At 38.5% G+C, this 18919-nt stretch overlaps 1 protein-coding gene across 1 annotated transcript; it reads right to left on the reverse strand.

Annotated features, from left to right (window-relative positions):
* Positions 1 to 1161: 1161 nt before the first annotated feature.
* LOC148031197 (L-type lectin-domain containing receptor kinase S.4-like) lies at positions 1162 to 3951 on the reverse strand. Its single transcript, XM_087685693.1, has one exon. It carries the CDS (start codon positions 3862 to 3864, stop codon positions 1741 to 1743), a length of 2124 nt encoding a protein of 707 aa, XP_087541819.1. The 5' UTR covers positions 3865 to 3951; the 3' UTR covers positions 1162 to 1740.
* Positions 3952 to 18919: the final 14968 nt, after the last annotated feature.

The following is an 18919-nucleotide window of genomic DNA, read 5'->3' on the forward strand; positions in this document are numbered from 1 at the left end:
GCAAGTCTTGTGAAACAATGTGCTAGCATATATAGCTTTAAGAACCATGTACCAAACGATGGATTTTTATACTTTGGTTACATTAGCAATTCTGTATGAAGTTGTGATCTAGGGGACTATCCTTTATCATACAGTTGCACACCTATGGTTACAAACACCCCTCTTCTTAGTAATAGCATTCCTTCAAAGGCTAAGAGATCTTTGATGGTAGAGATACCCCCATCTTCTAGAAAATTAGTGAGAAAGGGAGATACCAAGTAGTAGTGTGCTCAAATTTACCCTTAGTTGAGTCTACATGAAAAATGATAGATACACTATAAAGGTAACATACATTTTTCTACCAATTGGCAAACCCTTGGGCTCAATGAGTTTGGAGAAGTATGCTAGTTCACTAGGTTGCAAACAAGGAGGTGGGGTGTGTGTGTGTGTGTGTGTGTGTGTGTGTGTGTGTGTGTGTGTGTGTGTGTGTGTGTGTGTGTGTGTGTGTGTGTGTGTGTGTGTGTGTGTGTGTGTGTGTGTGTGTGTGTGTGTGTGTGTGTGTGTGTGTGTGTGTGTGCGTGTGTGCGTGTGTGCGTGTGTGCGTGCGTGCGTGCGTGCGTGTGTGCGCGTGTGCGCGAGGCAAAATGGCCTATGGGGAAGATGATGCATCATCAAAGGGCATATTCGAAAGCACTATCAATGTTTGACTAAGATGTAAATTGAATTGTAAAGAGCTAAAAAGTTGAAACAATGAAATCCTCAAAATCCACAATACTTTTCTCTCATGTAGATTTAATCATCCTTAAAGTAGAATGAGGGTATCTCAATGGTAGATCTTATGGTAGGAACTAGTGGCTAAGACATGAATACATAATGAGGGTGGTTAAGTCATTACATCAAGGGTTGAGGACAACCCACTCAACATAGGTCTATGGCTTGCTTCAAGCTGACTCCATGTGAAAATGGTAGAGAAGGAGCCTCTTTTGAAGAAGGAACTCTCATTCTCACCATGGGGGGAAGGAATTGTATAATCATTCTCCATGTAGGTGGGTTTAAATTTGTGAGAAATTTGATACTATCCTCAAATTGTGGCTTTGGAGCCTAAGCCTGCTTTGGACTCCATGATTTGATGAAATGATCCAAAGCCCTCTTTGAAGAATTAGTGGTACCGCCCTTTGGTCTCATAGTACAAAGTACAATGGCATTATATCCACCCCATATAACTAGCAAATATGGTCCTATAACAAAATAACCTCAAAGCTACATGTCTTTGTCTACATTGTGACATGGTGCAAATCTAGTCAATTGTGCATTTGAAACCATGTGAGTTTTAATGTTCATGTAGGCTATGCATATAATAAATAAATATTGAGAGAGATGCAAGAAGTGTATGTGGTACTATGGAAAATCTTTGTGCCCAACTTCTTGCATAGGGCTTAACCAAGTCCTCTTGACTTCGATGTCGCAAATGATTCGCTTGATTTAGCTCTAGGCAATTGAAGCAAAGTTGAGGATAGTTGAAGCTATAGTTGAATGTTATACTATGGATAGATGTGAAGCATGTGTATACTTATGTGCTTCTTAACAAATTCATAATAGAACTGTAGAAGTAAGATATTCGAAAAACCAAAAGCTAGAGGTGAATGGGATTATACACTTAGGTGCAAGAAAGAGAATCACGTTGATTAGGCGTTCTTTCCTTTCTAAAAGACCCTTAGTAGTTGAGATATATGTTTGTAAGTGTGTCTATAGGGAGACGAGCTATCTTGGTCCAGAAAGGTCCATGGTCATGGTTGCTTCAGATGTATGTGCATCGGATGGATAAGAAGCTTCAGATGTATGTACATGGGATGGATAAGAAGCCGGCACACTAGTAAGAACACCTGTTCCATAAACCCTAGTAGTTGGGACCTGCACATAAATGGCCATGGGCCTAGATACGGGCAGCTCAGGGAACTCCATGTCTCCCCTCAATATTTGCAACACTTGTGCTGATGTGAGCCTGGACTTGGGATCTGGGTGGGTACAGACGAGCCCTGTATATATCACACATCTCAATTCATCCGCATCAAAAGCCCCTCGAAGACGCTTGTCTGCCACATCTATCAGATTCCCCTCCTCGTGCTTCCTCCACACGTAGTCCACGAGTGATTCTTGGACAGTTGGGTTCGGGAGTGGCCGCCGCCCACATGCAATCTCTAGTGCAAGAACCCCAAAACTGTAGATATCAGACTCCATGGTGACCCTTCCAGACATGGCATACTCAGGCGCCATGTAACCCCATGTGCCGGCTACCCCAGTGGCTATGGCCGAAGACTCAGTGACATATTGATCATGCTCAAAGAACCTGGCAAGGCCGAAATCCCCAAGCCTTGCGTTCAGGTTGGAGTCCAACATGACATTGCTGGCTTTGATGTCTCTATGTATGATCCTCTTCTCCCAATCAACATGCAGATAAACCAAAGCTGAAGCCACCCCTTTGAGAATGCTGAACCTCATAGGCCAACTCAAAACATCCGAATCGGTGGTTGGATACAGCAGCTTATCCAGGCTACCGTTTGGCATGAACTGATACACGAGTAGGAGCTCTCCCTTTTCGCTGCACCAGCCATACAAGTGCACAAGATTCCTGTGTCTAATTCTCCCAACGGTGAGAACCTCCGATTTGAATTCTTTCTCCCCATGCGTAGAAGTTTTGGAGATCTTCTTCACCGCGACATGCTCGACGCCAAAATTGCTGGTGGTGATAAGTCCTTTGTAGACCTCGCCTGATCCCCCACGGCCTAATATCTGATTGAAGTCGCCTGTGGCCAACCTGAGCTCTTTGTAGGTGAACTTGCGCGGGGCAGTCATGAGGTCGGCGTCCAAGCGAAGGCCTGTGGGTGCCAAACGCCTGTTGATGTAAACAAGGAGGCTAGCTACGATGATGAGCAGGATTCCCAGGCCTATCGTGAGGCCGATAAGCAGTTTCGTCCTGATGGATGATGAGGGAGACACGGGTGATGGGGGGGGAACGGGGATGGAGACCATGCGGCAGGAGAAATTCCAGGAGTAGATGGAGTTGCGCTCTTGGAAGAGGCCGGTGGATGCGGCGAAGCCGACGTAGGAGGAGGGGAGGGCGTAGTCCCAGAGGCGGAGGGGGGAGTAAGAGAGGACTTTGGTGGCGGAGGACTTGTCGGCGGGGGAGAGGGCGAGGTAGACGTCGAGGTGCTGGAGGGGGGCGTCGTAGTCGATCCAGGTGACGAGGCGGCGGGAGAGGTTGGTGGTCTTGAGGGTGAGGGCCGGGGGCAGGCTGCCCGTGGCGACGGAGGTGAGGGAGTTGATGTCCAGGCCGACGTGGTGGTCGTCCGGGTCGTGGACGTCCGGGTTCACGAACGTGTCGTACTCCACCGCCACCAAGTGCAGCCCTGACGCGTTGCCCGCCAAGTAGGAGTTCGCGTCGTAGAGGCCCAGAGACCCTGCCGAGGCCCCCTGCCCGGTGGGCATCTGGGTGTCCGGGGCGATCACGAAGGCGAGGCCGTCGCCCGTGATGGCCGTGTCGTTGTCCATGGCGGCGATGGCGAAGGTGAAGGAGGTGTTGAAGGAGCAGGCCAGGCCCCGGCTCAGGTCGTAGAGGGGTATCGCCGACGAGTGCAGCACGCGCGAGATAAAGTAAGGCCCCGTCGCCCCGCTGCTGTTGTAGGTGAGGTCCAGCGAGCCGTCGCTGGCGTTCACCACTGTTTGCCCTAGGACGAGAAGGTCCGCCGCGGAAGCGGAGAAATTCGTTATCGAGAAGCTCACCTGCTGCGCCTGCGCCATGCCGGCCACGAGAATTATAAGCATGGCCATGGCCATGGCTATAGCCATCGCCGTGCGCGCCATAGGCATGCGAGGTGCCAGGCTCATAAATCTGAGACGTGCAGGGTTGAAGCAGCACTGAACAGCATCAGGACGTGCAGACTTGACGTAAGACGTATTCCTTTTTGACTGTGTACAAATCTAAGAAGCGCACCCAGGTGGCAATATGCTGCATGCGTCCGGTTCACCAAAATATTTATCTAATACTCACAGGTTGACTGTGTGCTGTTGGGCTGGGTCCAAGTTTCAAACGTATGAACTTCGACTCTTCAGAGGTGGAGTCCGCGACCATACGACTCTGTAAAATGTATATTCCCACCTTTGTAGGTTGGCTAGCCAAATTCCAATACGAAATTCGTAATTGTTCCACATCGGCTCTCGTAGTGTGATTATTCCGCACACTAAGTTGACACGCTTTCTCGAAGGATAAATCCATATACGGCTTGTGAAAAAGGCCGCCTCAAACTTAGCTTCCTGTGGAAAAAACCTACTCAAGCTGCCCTTTTGACCATTCATCATGTTCTTACTTGTTGGCATGGGTGGTAGTACAAGAGAAGACTTTACATTCTCTCAAAATGCAGAAGAAGAAAAGAACATCTCTACTATCACTTAAGGGGGAGTGGGGAACAAATGCCATGTGTGAGCCCCCGCACTCCCCCCACAAAAAAGGAAAAAAGGCGAGAAAAAGGACCCAACCCACACAACCAAGTGACTCAATCCAGTTTGGAGAGAGAAAAGGAGAGGGGAAAGAAACTGTTGAGAGGGAGACAGAAAGGCGGAGGGGTAAAAAATTTTGGAGATAGGGAGAGGGGAGGGAGGAAAGAAGAAGAAGAAGAAGAAGAAGAAGAAGAAGAGAGAGAGAGAGAGAGAGAGAGAGAGAGAGAATATATAAATAATTGAATAGATAATAAAAGATGTTCAAAGTACTGGACTAAAATTAGTGTGGAGTATTGGCATAGCGCTTGATTGAAGCATTAGGAGAATATTAAGAAATCCTTAGCTCACCAAAAAGCTTTAGGAGAATCTAGGTGCCGAGCTTCTAGTAAATTAGTAATGAATGTGAGTAGTTCCTTTTTGTTCTTGGAGCTTCTAGTAAATTAGTAATGAATGTGAGTAGTTCCTTTTTAGAACAAAAAGAAATCAGACCATAAGGAAGCCCATTGTTTTTCATGTCAATCTTTTAACCTTTACCCCCCCCCCCCCCCCCCCCCTTTTTTTACATGCTCTACTTTAGTGATACATATCCTTATTAAGATTTTTCCTACTCTATGCATGCACATGACCGTGGTCTCTCAAAGTATTTTATTGTGCTCTCCAAGATTGCCGAATTCAACACCTCCAGAGCTATTGGTGGAGACCATTATCACAATTCCTAGACCACCCATCTCCACATCTATACAACTTGCACCATCAAAGAACTGCAAGGTATCACAATTGCATTTTAATCTACTTGCTTGTTAACATCACTACAATATAGTAGTGTTATGTTGCATATCCACAACTTTCAAGTGTTGTGGTTTGCACAACTCTGAAAAAAAGCTTCATTGGCATGATTGCATATCCAAAATGACCTCCACAACTACTTAACACTCAACCCTTGTCTATTGGATTGATTCTAAAGTGACTTCGTGAGTGTATATAGCAATTGTAATTGGCAGACTACACTAGTACATTAGAACTACACTAGTACATTAGAAGTCTAGTTTCTCAAGAACTAGGTAAGATTAATTGGACTATAGTAACTCTCTTGGGTTGTGATATGGATTGAAAATTTGAGTGTTGGAAACATGGCATCTAAGACAAAAGAAGCCGAGAGCTACAGGTTGCAAATCTATGTGGCTAGCAACTCCTTGGTTTCTTTTAGGGCCTTCCTACATATACATTGAGCTTTGTTTATACGAATCAAAGCCACTTACAAAAAATCACAGGTAAAAAATAGCTTAACACAACAAAATGTACAATTCAAATATAAAGAGGAATGAGAACCAGTGAATAATATTCCTTGTTATATTATCAAATATATGAGCATGTAGATAAAGCTTTGGAGCTAAAATATGGGAATCATAGACAAGAGAACTCAAAGCTATCAAATAATATCATTTATTGCATTGCAAATAACCATTGGGACACACGAAAATTTGATAGCCAAATTTTGGCTTGCATTACAAACTAGAACGACTATCACCTAAGATGATGTCCCTCCACTACAAGGGATTATGTCTATAGATGGCCTTATTGATGCATATTTTGCATTAGAAGAAAAACTTTTGAGTGCATCTACAATTGTGCTTAAACATGTGTTAGAAGACCCGTGTTGTAGTTTACATATAGTTTGCCAACAACAAGTGCATTTTTTTATGAATCTTTAACTACACTATGGCTACAATTTTCATAATGATCTATACATGTAGCTAAATGCATCTTGATAGAGGTTTTCACTTGATATTAAGCGCACCTAGCATACTTATCAAAAAAACAAGGAGCTTCTAGTTGTAGTACTATTATAGAGTTCTAAAACTATAACAACTCTAGAACTAGTAGCTCCCTGCACTGCCCACCCCCCCCCCCCCCCCTTTCCCTTTTTCCATGTGTTGCATACATAAATTGAACCCACTAAATAAAGTACAAGCAAGTATATTTCATGACACATGGAAATGTACAATGTGAACATAAGAGAAGAAAGAGGAAATGTATACTCCAAGTACATAAGAAGAATTAACTCCATATTCGGGATTTTGGGAATTTCCCATCAATATGGGAAAACCAAATCAAAATGGATTTTATGAATTTTGGGAATTTCATTAATTTGAAACTTGGTGCAATTAAACATATTATTGCTTATGGTTGTTTCCAAGACATTGAAAAAAACTCAAAAAGGTGGTGTTAATAAACACCTTGGTTTTAATATCCTTGAAATATTCAAGGAAAAACTTCAGTCGATGGATTCTTGTAGACTTTCTTTAGCCTTCAATACAACCTTTGGGGGAATTTTAATTTTTTTGGGAGATTTTGTACCTTTCTTCATCCAAGAGAAGACAATGCTATCTATTGTTTCCCATCGTTCAGGATCTTTTTTGTTGCACATCCAATATTTATCCCAACAATTAAAATACACCTCTGCATATGTAGCATTTTGACGACTACAAACTGGTGCCCAATATTGTATACGTACCTTGTTGAAGTTTTTGGAATGTCTATTTGTATCGACCTCACTTTGTGCAACACCAAGCCATATTGGATATACTGGATTTGAAGGTCTAACAAGCACAAAGTCATCTTTCTTAACATCAAGCATTGGTTCAAATGCATGTTTGGGTCGTTTGCTCAGAGGACCACAATAGTGATCATTCAACTCTTCCAATCCAATGAAGTCATCTGCATTATCTACATCTATATTAGTTACATCACTTTGTGTTCTTGGCCAAAAATCTATGAAAAATAAATCTTCTTGGACATTTGGAGTTTGAAGAGCATAGATCATATGTTTCCAATAATCAATCACTGGTGTTATAAACTTTGTGAACTCTGCTTCAGGTCCTTGTACATTTGACCATCTTTCCCAATACTTCAAATAAACTTTAACTCCACTTAGTACTTCTTGATGATCCTTAATGTACTCAAACATGGGCAGCAACATTGGAATACCCTTTGGAAGAGTAGGCTTTCCTGCAAGGTCTCTCTTCCATAATTCAATGCCACCTTCTCTTGGTAACCAGTCTGGGGACTTTGGATGCATCTTGTATTGCATGATAGGTGTATCTCCTTGCATATAAAACTGAAATTGAAGAGGTTTTGAGTGACCAACAAGTGTATCTTTCGAATCACACAAGTATCCCTCAATGTATCTCTTAAAGTCAGGCACATGTGTCAATAAGAAAGGTGTAGGACTAGTCATCTGGCATGATTGAAAATGTTGTATAAGATGAGGAAAAGTGAAGGTCATGCTCGTCCTTAGCTTCTTTGAAATTTGCTGAACATTGCATCGATGTCTTCATGTGTATGACCCACCACGAGAAATCCAAGCTGGATCATCTTGAATGTTCCTCGTGCAGCAAGCAATGATAGATATGCAAAGAGATAGTGATTTTTTTTTTCTGACCCACAATTATCAAGTTGAAGTAGTAAGTTCTCTTGCAATCATTTGAAATGATGATGGTCATCCTGTGGTGTATTATCTTCCATGCATTATTTATTTTGTGCAACACCTTGATGGTGGTCTAGTGCTTTTTTCGAGTTGAGGGCATTTAGTAGCACAGAGGTTGATCTTGGCATTCCATCTACTTGTAGATCACCATTTGCATGCCTGTGTAGTCGCTCCAAGTTCCTAAAGCACAATGACAATGAGGCAATTGTGAAGTTAGGATCATGAGGCCATAGGTCGAGTGAGAAATGTCCATATCTACCTTCTCCATGTCCACGTGTAATCATGCCTATTAAAGAAACTGGTAGTTGAGTAGATCTTTCAATCTCTTTTGATCGAAGCCTTAACCTGGGGATAGCTGTCTTTTGCTGGTCCATTTTATCATGTATGATGCACAAGTTTTTATCTGGATCTAATGCTGAGGCCGAATGCCAACTGTAGTATATGTTCCGACAACTTTGTTACTGTAGCATGTGACATTGACGCTTCTTTAGAAGCACATTTCGCTCTTGAAGGCACTTTGTTGCTGCAAGTTGCTCTTTGATCTCTGAGCAAATACTATATTTGGAGAACTCACTTGTCTTTGCTAAGGTTACATGCTTGAACTCTGTGTTCCAAATACGATTGAAGGTGGATAAGGACATTTGCTTACATCCAATACCACTCAATGTTGTATTTACTTCTGCCCATATATCTACCTACTTGTAAACATTTGGGATGACCAATTGTGTCTCCCTTGATCCATCTTGCATTGTTCTACTCTTGTGTGGCATTTGCTCTGCATTCTTCTTAACAAAGTCTCTAAGGATGGCTCTTCCCATCTCTGTGTGATCCCAAACTGCTCTTATTACCCCCTTGTTTCCATGCATTGCCCTCCTCACGCCATGCTCAAATTGTGTTTTGTACCTGTAAAAATATATCTTTGGGATTCCATGAATCTCATACCGTGCCCTTCCACATACCACTTGTCCATTGAAGATAAAGCTGTACTTCCTTGTTCCCAAGTAATCAATCCTGCATGATGATTCAAACTTGTCATAAACATAGTTTGTGCGGTCTTCAAATTGCAATCCCCAAAAGTATTTACGTAATTGTTGCATTGCTTCTCTATCAGTAAACTGACAACACTTTTCTTCGCAACAATCAATCATGGAAACCTGTAAAATGGAGTCCATAGAAGTCCTCAAGTTTGCACCTTTAGGGGCAATAATTCGAGGCTTCCTATTGACCATACAATATAATCTCTTCTGAACAAAAATTGATTTTTTTGCAGAAACATAATCTTCATTGGTATCTTCCATGTTTTTGGCACAAGCATTTGTAGAGACAAATTGCATGTATGATTGTTGTTGTAGCAGTGATGTTCCATCATCAAAGGTGACTTGCTTAATAGGCCATCTTTCCAAAGTGACACAGTGGAGGTTGTCATCTATGTATGTTCCTGTGGTTTGATCAAGGGCTTTATCTACCACCACACCAATATCCTCTTCTCCTAGCAATTCAAAGTTTATCACATCATATAGAAAAGCCAATAATATAACCCCTGTCCCAACACACACAGTGTTGCCTTCTGTCCATAGCATCACTCTACGTTCTCTCCAACTTTCACGAATGCTAATCACATCAATATCCTCAGAAGGTAGGACATGGTCTGATTCGTAATCATCTCCTCCATCATGAATTGTTATTGAGTTTGAAACAACCACCACATCTTTCTTTCCCCATTTTGCAAAACCACCTACAGCTTCATGAACCTTCATCGCATCAATTGTTGGGAATGGCAAATATGTTGCTACATTTAAACATTTATCAATAGGCACTGAAATATATCCATCTTCAAGTGTTTCTCCATGGCATGTCTCATTTGGATGTATTGCATACACTCTACCAAGTGCAACAATCTCATGATTAACTAGCAAATTCATAGTTTCTCCAAAATAAAATTCGTTATTCATGATACCTGTACAAGTGAGAAAATGGAGATTTTACCATTTGTATGTTGTCACCTCTCAGAAAGAAGAAAATAGTGATGAAATTGCTAAATACAATGAAGTATCAAATTTCATTGAAACAAAAAAAGTACTTAAACATTAGATAGAATGAGTTCAACTTCCATAATAGAAAGTATTAATGGAAACATCGTATAGAAAGAAGGAGATAGATTTTACCATATGGCAAAAAACAAACCTTCTCATGAATTGTACTGCCCTAAAGTAAATAAGAAAAGTTTCTTCTATTATTTTTAGTTGCCTTGATTTTACTTTATTTTATTAACTACTCTTTGAATAGGCAAAAACTTCATTGTGTGTTCTCATTGGGAAAAGATATAGCAGATGTTCAAAACTTGTACTATATCTATTCAACATGAGAACAATGATTAAAATTATTTATAATGTGTATAGGAAAAGATTTAGCCACCTGGTCAAAAATCTATTGTATGTATTCCATACCATAGCAAATATAAAAATTATTTGTGATCTTCATAGGGAAAAACATAGTCAAATGATTGAAACCTTTGTTGTATGTATTTCACATGCCAAAAATGATAAAAGCTCATTGTGGTGTCCATAGAAAAATATTTAGCCAAATGGTCAAAACTCAAGCCAAATACATATAACAAGGATAAAAGTTCATTGTGATCTTTATGGAAAAAGATTTAGCCATATGGTCAAAACCTATATTGCAACTATTTTACACAAGACTTAGAATTAAAATTCTTTGTGATATCCACAAGAAAAGATTTAGCCATATGGTCAAAACATGTATTTAACCTAGATGATAGCAAGAATAATAATTTTTTGTAATGTCCATAGAACAAGATTTAGCCAAATGTTCAAAGTCTTTATTGTATGTCAACAAGAATAAATAATTTTTGTGATCTCCATTGAAAAATATTTGTTCAAATGATCAAAACCTTTATTTCATGTATTCCACATGATAACAAGGATAAAGATATTTTTGAGAAACTTTGACCTTGTGCTTAAATGTTGAAACCACAATGACCTCTAAAGAATAGGAGATTTCGACACAAAGTTATAAATATTGAAGAAATTTTAGCATCAATTAGAAGCTATTTGAGAAGGAAAGATAATTTTTATCATGGTTAAATATTTATAAATCTTATACTACCTACTTGTTGATAATAGTAAAATGTATCGTATTACATTTTATTTTTAAGTTATACTATTTTAGTCTAAATCATGTTATATTAGTATATCGTACTATGTGCATATTATGGAGTATATTATCAAAATATTATATATATATATATATTAAATTAATTTATTAATAATTAATAAATATAATTTAAATATATTAAATCATATTTTGTAAGATTATGTATATTAAATGTATCTAATATGTAATGTGTAATATCATTGAGAATTTTAAACCCACCTTAGTGATAGTTCGAGAGTAGAATCTCTAGTAGGGTAGGATAGAGAATATGTATGCAAAATCTCTAGCTGTGGAAATTGGGGCAATATCCCAATGGTGGGTTCTTAAGGAGGGGCGAAGGGGAAGGAGCTGGTCTAGGAGAAATGCCCCTGGTAAGAGTTTGAGGGCAATGTCTTTCTCGGTGGAGGTTTTGGAGCAATGCCCCCAGTTGGGGTTTCGAGATAGCGCCCATTGTAGGGATTTGGGGGCAAAGCTCCCAATGGGGGGTTTAAGCGGTAGGGCCCTTGGTGGGGGTATGCGGGCAACACCCCTAGTAGGGGGTTGGGGGTAGTGTCCCTGATGGGGGTTTGGGGGCAACGCCCCTAGTGGGGGTCCAGGGGGTAGCGCCCCCTTGTGGGGGTTTGGGGGCAACGCCCCCAGCAGGGGTTCGGGGGCAGCGCCCTTGGTGGGGGTTTGGGGGCAACGCCCCCAAACGGCGGGGTCCGGGGGGCAGCGCCCCCTTGTGGGGGTCTGGGGGAAATGCCCCCAACGGGGGTTCGAGGGCAGCGCCCCCAGTGGGGGTTTGGGGCAACGCCCCCAAACGGCGGGGTCCTGGGGCCGACGGTATAGCCATTACGTGATTTTTGAAAAAATCGCGACTTGAAATCTTTAATAAAATTTAAAAATAGACACAAAAATAAGATCTAAATCTACTCGTATTCCGTAACAAGTTATGGTTATTCGAATAGCATGATATATTAAATGATTCATTTCATGAGTCGGTCTTTACAACTAATCATGACGTTTTTCAAAATGAGTTTCTCTTCCCCTCCCTCTCTCTTCCACGCAACTCTCTAACTTGAGCATTTTCTCTGTTGCATTTTTACAGTTGCAGGTTTCGTATCTCTGATCCTTTGTGTTTTTATCTCTGCTCCTATCGCCCCTCTCTTACTGCAGGTGTTGCAGCCCTAATCTTTAGAGGTTCTATCCCCCTTCTCTTCTTTGACTACTCTCCACTGTTTCATTTTCTCAAATTGAAACAGATTGTGCAGTGCAATTTCTGGTTCGAATCAGGGTATTATGACTAAAACTACGTGCGTCTTCAAATCAGAAATCTTGCTCCAAGGTTTCAGCAATTCAACAAGGTAGTGAATGATCACCAGTCCACACCGTACCTGCTCCTACTTCACGGGTGATTTTTGTTACGTTGGCACACATTACTGACCTACTAATTACAATAGGTTTTCAACTTTTCCCTACTTCATTTCTAATTTTGAGTTAAACTACATTGATTATGACCATTTCAATCCATACAATTACTACAAATCACACTACTACTCTTTTGTATGATTAGTATTGAAGAATATTAAGATCAAACACCAAAAGCATTTTCTAAATAAGAATCATGTATGAAAACTAAATGTAATATGTATTTCTGTATATGTATTTCTGTAGCAATGAGATTAGGCACTCACTCTTGAGAATTCAATGTCTTATTCTTCTTCTCGATTGCTTGATTGATCTCCTGGAGCGCTTGTCTTTTTTGTTATCCAACCAGTACCTTGCAAGTGATAGCTTCACTCTACGTCAATATTGAAAACATGACTTCTTGCACTGTTGAAAATACTCTTTTTGTTGAGAATATGAAATATATGATTTGTGTAATGTTGAAAAAAGTCTCTTAGATGTGAATATGGAATAAATGGTTTGTGCAATGCTTTATCAATGATGAGTGCTTTCAAAATACTAGCCTTTCTTTCTATTCTGTGATGCTATATACCTCAAGATTTTGCCTCAATGCTAAACCTAGCCTTATATTTGTTGTATCATTCCGTAATATTAGAGCATTTTATCAAGTTCTTATACATTTTATTATACTTTACTATATAGAACTTTCTATTATACTGTATTTTCATAGTAAAAGCATTACCATCAGATTTTATGGTTACACTCTTTATAATTTTGCAATAAGCATATGGCTATACAATACTTACAAATACTCAATATGATTTTGCCATAGGATGTAATTTGATCTTCTAACAACACATATCATGATCTTTCATCAATTTATAGATTAGACCATATGGTCAAAAAATTTATTGCAATATAAGAAGTACTTTTTGTTATTTTATTCAATACAATTTGAGATTTGGCCATGAGGTCAAATCTTTTCTTATAATATAAGAAGTCATTTATGTTCTTTTTTCCAATATACTGTGAGATTTTGCCATGTGGCCAAATCTTTTCCTTAAGCTATCTCTTGGCCAAAATAAGGACTTTTGTAGTATCACAATATCTTGCAACCAATCAAGTACTTTGTTCATTTTACTACAAGAATGACATTTTGCCATTTGGTCAAATGCTTTCTTATATTATCAACCCTTGCTTACTTCCAAAAGGAAAGGCTAGTTTCTACTTAGAATTCCTTACTTTCTATAATTTGGCCATGTGGTCAAATCTTGTCTTGCAACAAACAAACCACTTTTTTGAAATTTGATCCTAAAATATTAAGACTAAATCTATGGTGGGTTCAATCACACAAATTTTGAGTATGCTAGATTTGGTTGTATGAAAAAATGTTCTAAGAAAAACATCTTCTATATTATCTCCAAAAAAGGAAGACCATGTTCTACTTGGAACTCCTTGATTACCTACTATATTTATAGGAAGTTTCGCCATGTGGTTAAAACTTGTTGTGCAACAAACAAACCACTTTATTTCCATAAACCGTTTCTTTCATTTCAATTTTTCATAACTTCCTATAAATATCATATCATTTTGCCACAAATTAGCCACTTTTTCCATTCCACTACAAAATAAAAATTGGCCATATGGTTAAATCTTTCATTTTATTATCAATGCTAGCATCCAAGAATCCCCCATTCTTGTTTTGTTCAGCCATATGATCAAATCTAATCTCATAAATCTTGCAAACCATGAGACCACTTTTTCATTCCATTATAAAACAATATTTGGCTATATAGTCAAATCCAATCTCACAGCATGTTACTACAAATGAATCACTTTCTTCATATGGTTATGAAACTAGATTTGACCATATGGTTAAAACCAGTTTATAGAAATCGTCTTATCTTGTAGGTTTCGCCATGAGGTCAAATCTCCACATTTCAAGTGTTTTTCACTTTATCTTATATTGATATCTATGGGATTTGCTACATAGCTATATTTGTTTATATGTGAATCTCATATCACAATAAACCGCATCCTCTCTTTAACTATCCTTTAAAAACCCTATGGTGAAAAACCATGGCAAAGTTTCTAATCTTATAGATAAGTCTTATGACTAAATAAGATTTGACCACATGGCTAAAACCAATGACAATGTTTCTACAATATAGCTCATTTCAAGGGAAACTAATTATATGTGCAGTAATTAAAATGTTAACTTTGGGCCAAATGGAATTGTGAGATTGCTACATAACCACATTGATATATAGGTGGATCTCATATTGGACTAAAAATTCTTTGATTAAATAGGATTTGACCACATGGCCAAAAATCTTAGCAAAGTTCCTAGAGTATGATCCTTGCATAGGAAACTTACATGGAGAAGAAATCCAATATTAACTTAGGGACAAAGTCATCCATGACATTTTCTACATAACCACAATGATTTTTCACTATATCTCATACCACACTCACACTCAACATTTCAATATCACTTGACCATTGGGTTAAGCCCATGGTCAAGTCTCACTATTAATAGAATTTGATCTTCTCACCGAAGTCCATGGCAAAGTTTTTACTATATGATTCTTGCAAGAGAAACATAATTAATGGTAACTTAGGGCTAGGATAATCCATGAGATTTGATACACAAGCACACATATTTATGGTTGGATCTCATACCACACTTAATCTCAAATTTCAATATTTCATTTTATGGAAGAGTCCCTTTGGAGTACATTTGTCTTGTATTTCGTAAAATCTTGTGTTGTTGTGTTTTAAATTTTCAACTTAGAAATCTTATACATTTATTTACGTTTTGTGAAATTTGAATATTTTTAAATCCACTTTTGTCTAACAACTTTTTCTCTTTGTAGAACTATTCAATGGCAAAGAAAGATAGCACATCCAAAAAGGAGACCCAAACCATTGATGGAGTTAGTGGTGGTTTTGTGTATCCATGGTATGTGGATGTTTATGATAGTCAAGGAAAAAGGGCTGACAATGTTCTCTTATTCACTTTAAAGAGTGATATTGCATTTTTTCAACAAGATGGTGTCATAGAGAAGATAACAGATGGATGTGCTGGGAAAGAGGGAATACCATGTAATCTTGTTAAGATCAAGGGGAAAAATGTAGTATACAAACTTGATCCTTTGTCATTTCACTTTGCCCGTATTAAAGAGGATGAAGAATACTCTTTGAAAACAATGGGATGGACCTTATTTGAGGAGGTAAAGGGCACAAAAGACATTATATTAGCATTCCAAGCTCTTCAAAATAGTGAGCTACTTTCCCTATCAAGAAAATGTGATCGCCCCAACAAAAGAATGAAGCTCCAAGATAAACAAATAGACTTGATATCTTCACCTTCTCCTCAAGAAGAAAATAATTCATGGAATCCCACAAGCTCAAAGTCAAAATCACCTCAACAAAGTTCCTTGTCACAAGCTCTTGTTGTTAGTATGGCTGCTAACACTACTAAGAATGATGCCACTTTACCTTCCATGTTAGAAGTTACACCTGCAAAGCCAATAATTTCTCTTGAGGTCAAGGGAGTAGAAAGAACATTCGATTTTCCTGAAATAGTTAAGAAGGAGGGAAAGAAGGAAGAATCAGGATTTCACATATTTGAAAAATTCTTTCCATTTGGTCCAACAACACAATTTCCTATTCTCGTTGATAGGTGTTATGAGGCACCTCCTTTGTATGCTTATAGGTCACTATGTTGGGATTATGTAGAGAAGCTAACGTCTTTCATAAAGACTCCCATGAACCCAGCAACAACAACATATCTTATGCCTTTTGTACAAGACAACAATGAGAAGAGACCCATGCATCGTGATGAGGTGGATGCTAATAAGTTGGACACTTATAGTTATTGGATTATATCAGGGCTTCACTCAATTCATGCAGCAAAGATATATATTCAGAGTAATACTACACGTTGTCTAGCAATCAAGCATTTATACACCACAAGAAATGCTAGAATATTAGTTGATTGTCCTGCAGAAATGTGCATTGAGTTTTCCCAAATGACAAATATGGAATCACATAATGTTATGAAGAATGCCAATTATGTTGAGCAACTTCAATAATTAAGAAATCAGTGGCTATAATTTTGTTCTCCACCGAAACCCCAACAAGGGCTTTCTAAGACAAGCTCTCAAAGAGTACCATGGCAGGTAATCACATATAAGCTTACCTTCTTTTTTTGTGAAGATTAGTGTGATGCTCTTTCTTTTGTTCTATGCTCACTATTTTGATCTTTTTTTTGCAGAGATTTGTGGCATACATTGGAGAAAATTGTGCATCTAGAGATTGCCATATGATGGTGAACTTATATCCCAAGAGGAGAGTTCAAGAAAAAAGGGAAGGCAACATTCTCAAGAGGAGAGTTCGAGAAAAAAGGAAAGGCAACCTTCTTCTGCTGCATTTCATTGCCTTATGGGTTTAAAGGATGGAGACATCCTTACACTACAAGAGGACATCAATGAAGGTCATATCCTTTTTCTTAGAAACAAATGGGATAAGGAAGATATGATTGACATGGAAATAAGGGCTAAGCAAATCAAGCAAGATAGGGTCCTAAAGGAGGAATTACTCACTCTTTTCAATGCTTCAGTTCTAGAAAGTAGCGCCGTGATGAAGACTTGGGAAGAGCTTGTTGATGATTATGATATCAATGATGAAGTCTACACAAAGATTTTAGGCATTTGCAATGATTGCATATCAAAGAAGCTCACACGTGGAGCTGATGCATGGTCCCTACCAAATGGAGCAAAATATATTGTGAACTTCCTAATTGGAAAAAAGTAAAATCCGCTTCAATCCTCCACTACTTCCCCTTAGCGTGTATATGTTGTCGGATGCAATCTAGAAACCTTTGATCTTATACATAATGTTTACAGAGATCCAATTACCATTGGGGTTGTTGTTCTAGATGCAGCACATGGGGTTGAGGGAATGAAATGGGACTCTATAAAGTTTGGAAAGGTTGTATCCACTCTACTACAAATGACATGTGAATCTAAACAATTCATGTTGTTATCATTTCTTGATTGAAAGCAAATGGCAGCTTTGGAAAATACTCTTGAAAGCATTTCTTGCAAGTATCGCATGCTAGTTGGTAGTGTTGACTTCCTACCAATGGATAGAAAGTTTGCTTTTCTTTTGTGGTTTTGACATTAGTGACCATGGAGAAAAGCTTCATCAATTTTGAGCGATATATCAACAATGTCAACAAGCCTTTCATTTTGGACTTTGAAGGCTTGGACAAGGAGTGCAATGATGAAGATCTTGAAGAAGAACAAAGGATTGCAAAGGCCTTTTTGAGAAAGAAAATGAAAGTTATGGATACTACAATCAAAGCATTCAATGATACTCATGAGGTTGTATTTGATGTATATGCAAGTGAACTTGCATCTAAGGTGGCATTGGTAAATCATATGAAGACTATTGCAGTGGTTTGCAACACTCAAGAGCAAAGAGAGGTTGAAGCACAATTGTGGAGGGTCCATGAGAGTGCCAAAAAAAATTCAAACTCCCAAGAGGTTCCTCCTACTGAAGTTCAAGTTCTTGAAGTATCACCCGAGGGCATAGAAGAATCAAGCCAAGATATAGCAAGTCTAATTATGAAAGAGAAATTAAGGGCTACTTCAGGTGTTTAAACTCCGTTCCTTCTCCTTTCATCAAGGAAGACACATTGATGTAATTTTGATTTTTTTCTTGAGAAGTTACTTCCATTAGCATTTGCAATATTTTCTTTCTTTGATGATATTAATTAAAGAAACTATCTTTGGTTTTTTATTTTTTTATAAAAGGTACAAAGTATGTTTGGTTTAAAAAATCTATTTAAGTAAATATTTTACCAAATCGGTATTAAAGAGCTCATTAAAATTTATCATCCTTTGTAAGGATAACTATTTAATTGTAATCTAGTGTGTAAGAATACTTATCATAATGAAAAGTTTGAGCTAGTTTTGAAAAATTTACTTCGGTCTATTTTAGATCTTATCTCAATTAAACTCTTATATGTGTTGTGTTATGATCTTGTCATGTTATTTTTGGTTAGATTTGTCCACATGGTCAAATCTCTTATCTCTTATAGCCTCTTTTACTACATCACTAGTGTATGTATATGCATGAACCTTAGGATAAGAAAGCCAACAATATGTTGCACACCCCAAAAAGGATTCATTGCACCTCCCAAAGGAATTTTACCTCAGTAATAAATATTGCAACAAAGATTTCTCTCCAATGTATCTTTTGAGATGTGTATATGGAATATTAAGGTAAAATCATTGTTACAATTCATGAGTTTAAATATCTATGGGATATAACTAGTTCAAAAATAGAATGGTTAGTCCTTAAGAAGAAACTATGAAAACTTATTCAAAT

Source organism: Lygodium microphyllum, chromosome 9 (assembly GCF_053477565.2).
Source record: "Lygodium microphyllum isolate KBCC chromosome 9, Lygodium_microphyllum_v1.1.10, whole genome shotgun sequence".
Lineage (NCBI taxonomy): Eukaryota > Viridiplantae > Streptophyta > Polypodiopsida > Schizaeales > Lygodiaceae > Lygodium > Lygodium microphyllum.

Excerpts from the sequence above, each read along its gene's own strand:
- LOC148031197 (XM_087685693.1), bottom strand. The coding sequence starts at position 3,864 with ATGAGCCTGGCACCTCGCATGCCTATGGCGCGCACGGCGATGGCTATA.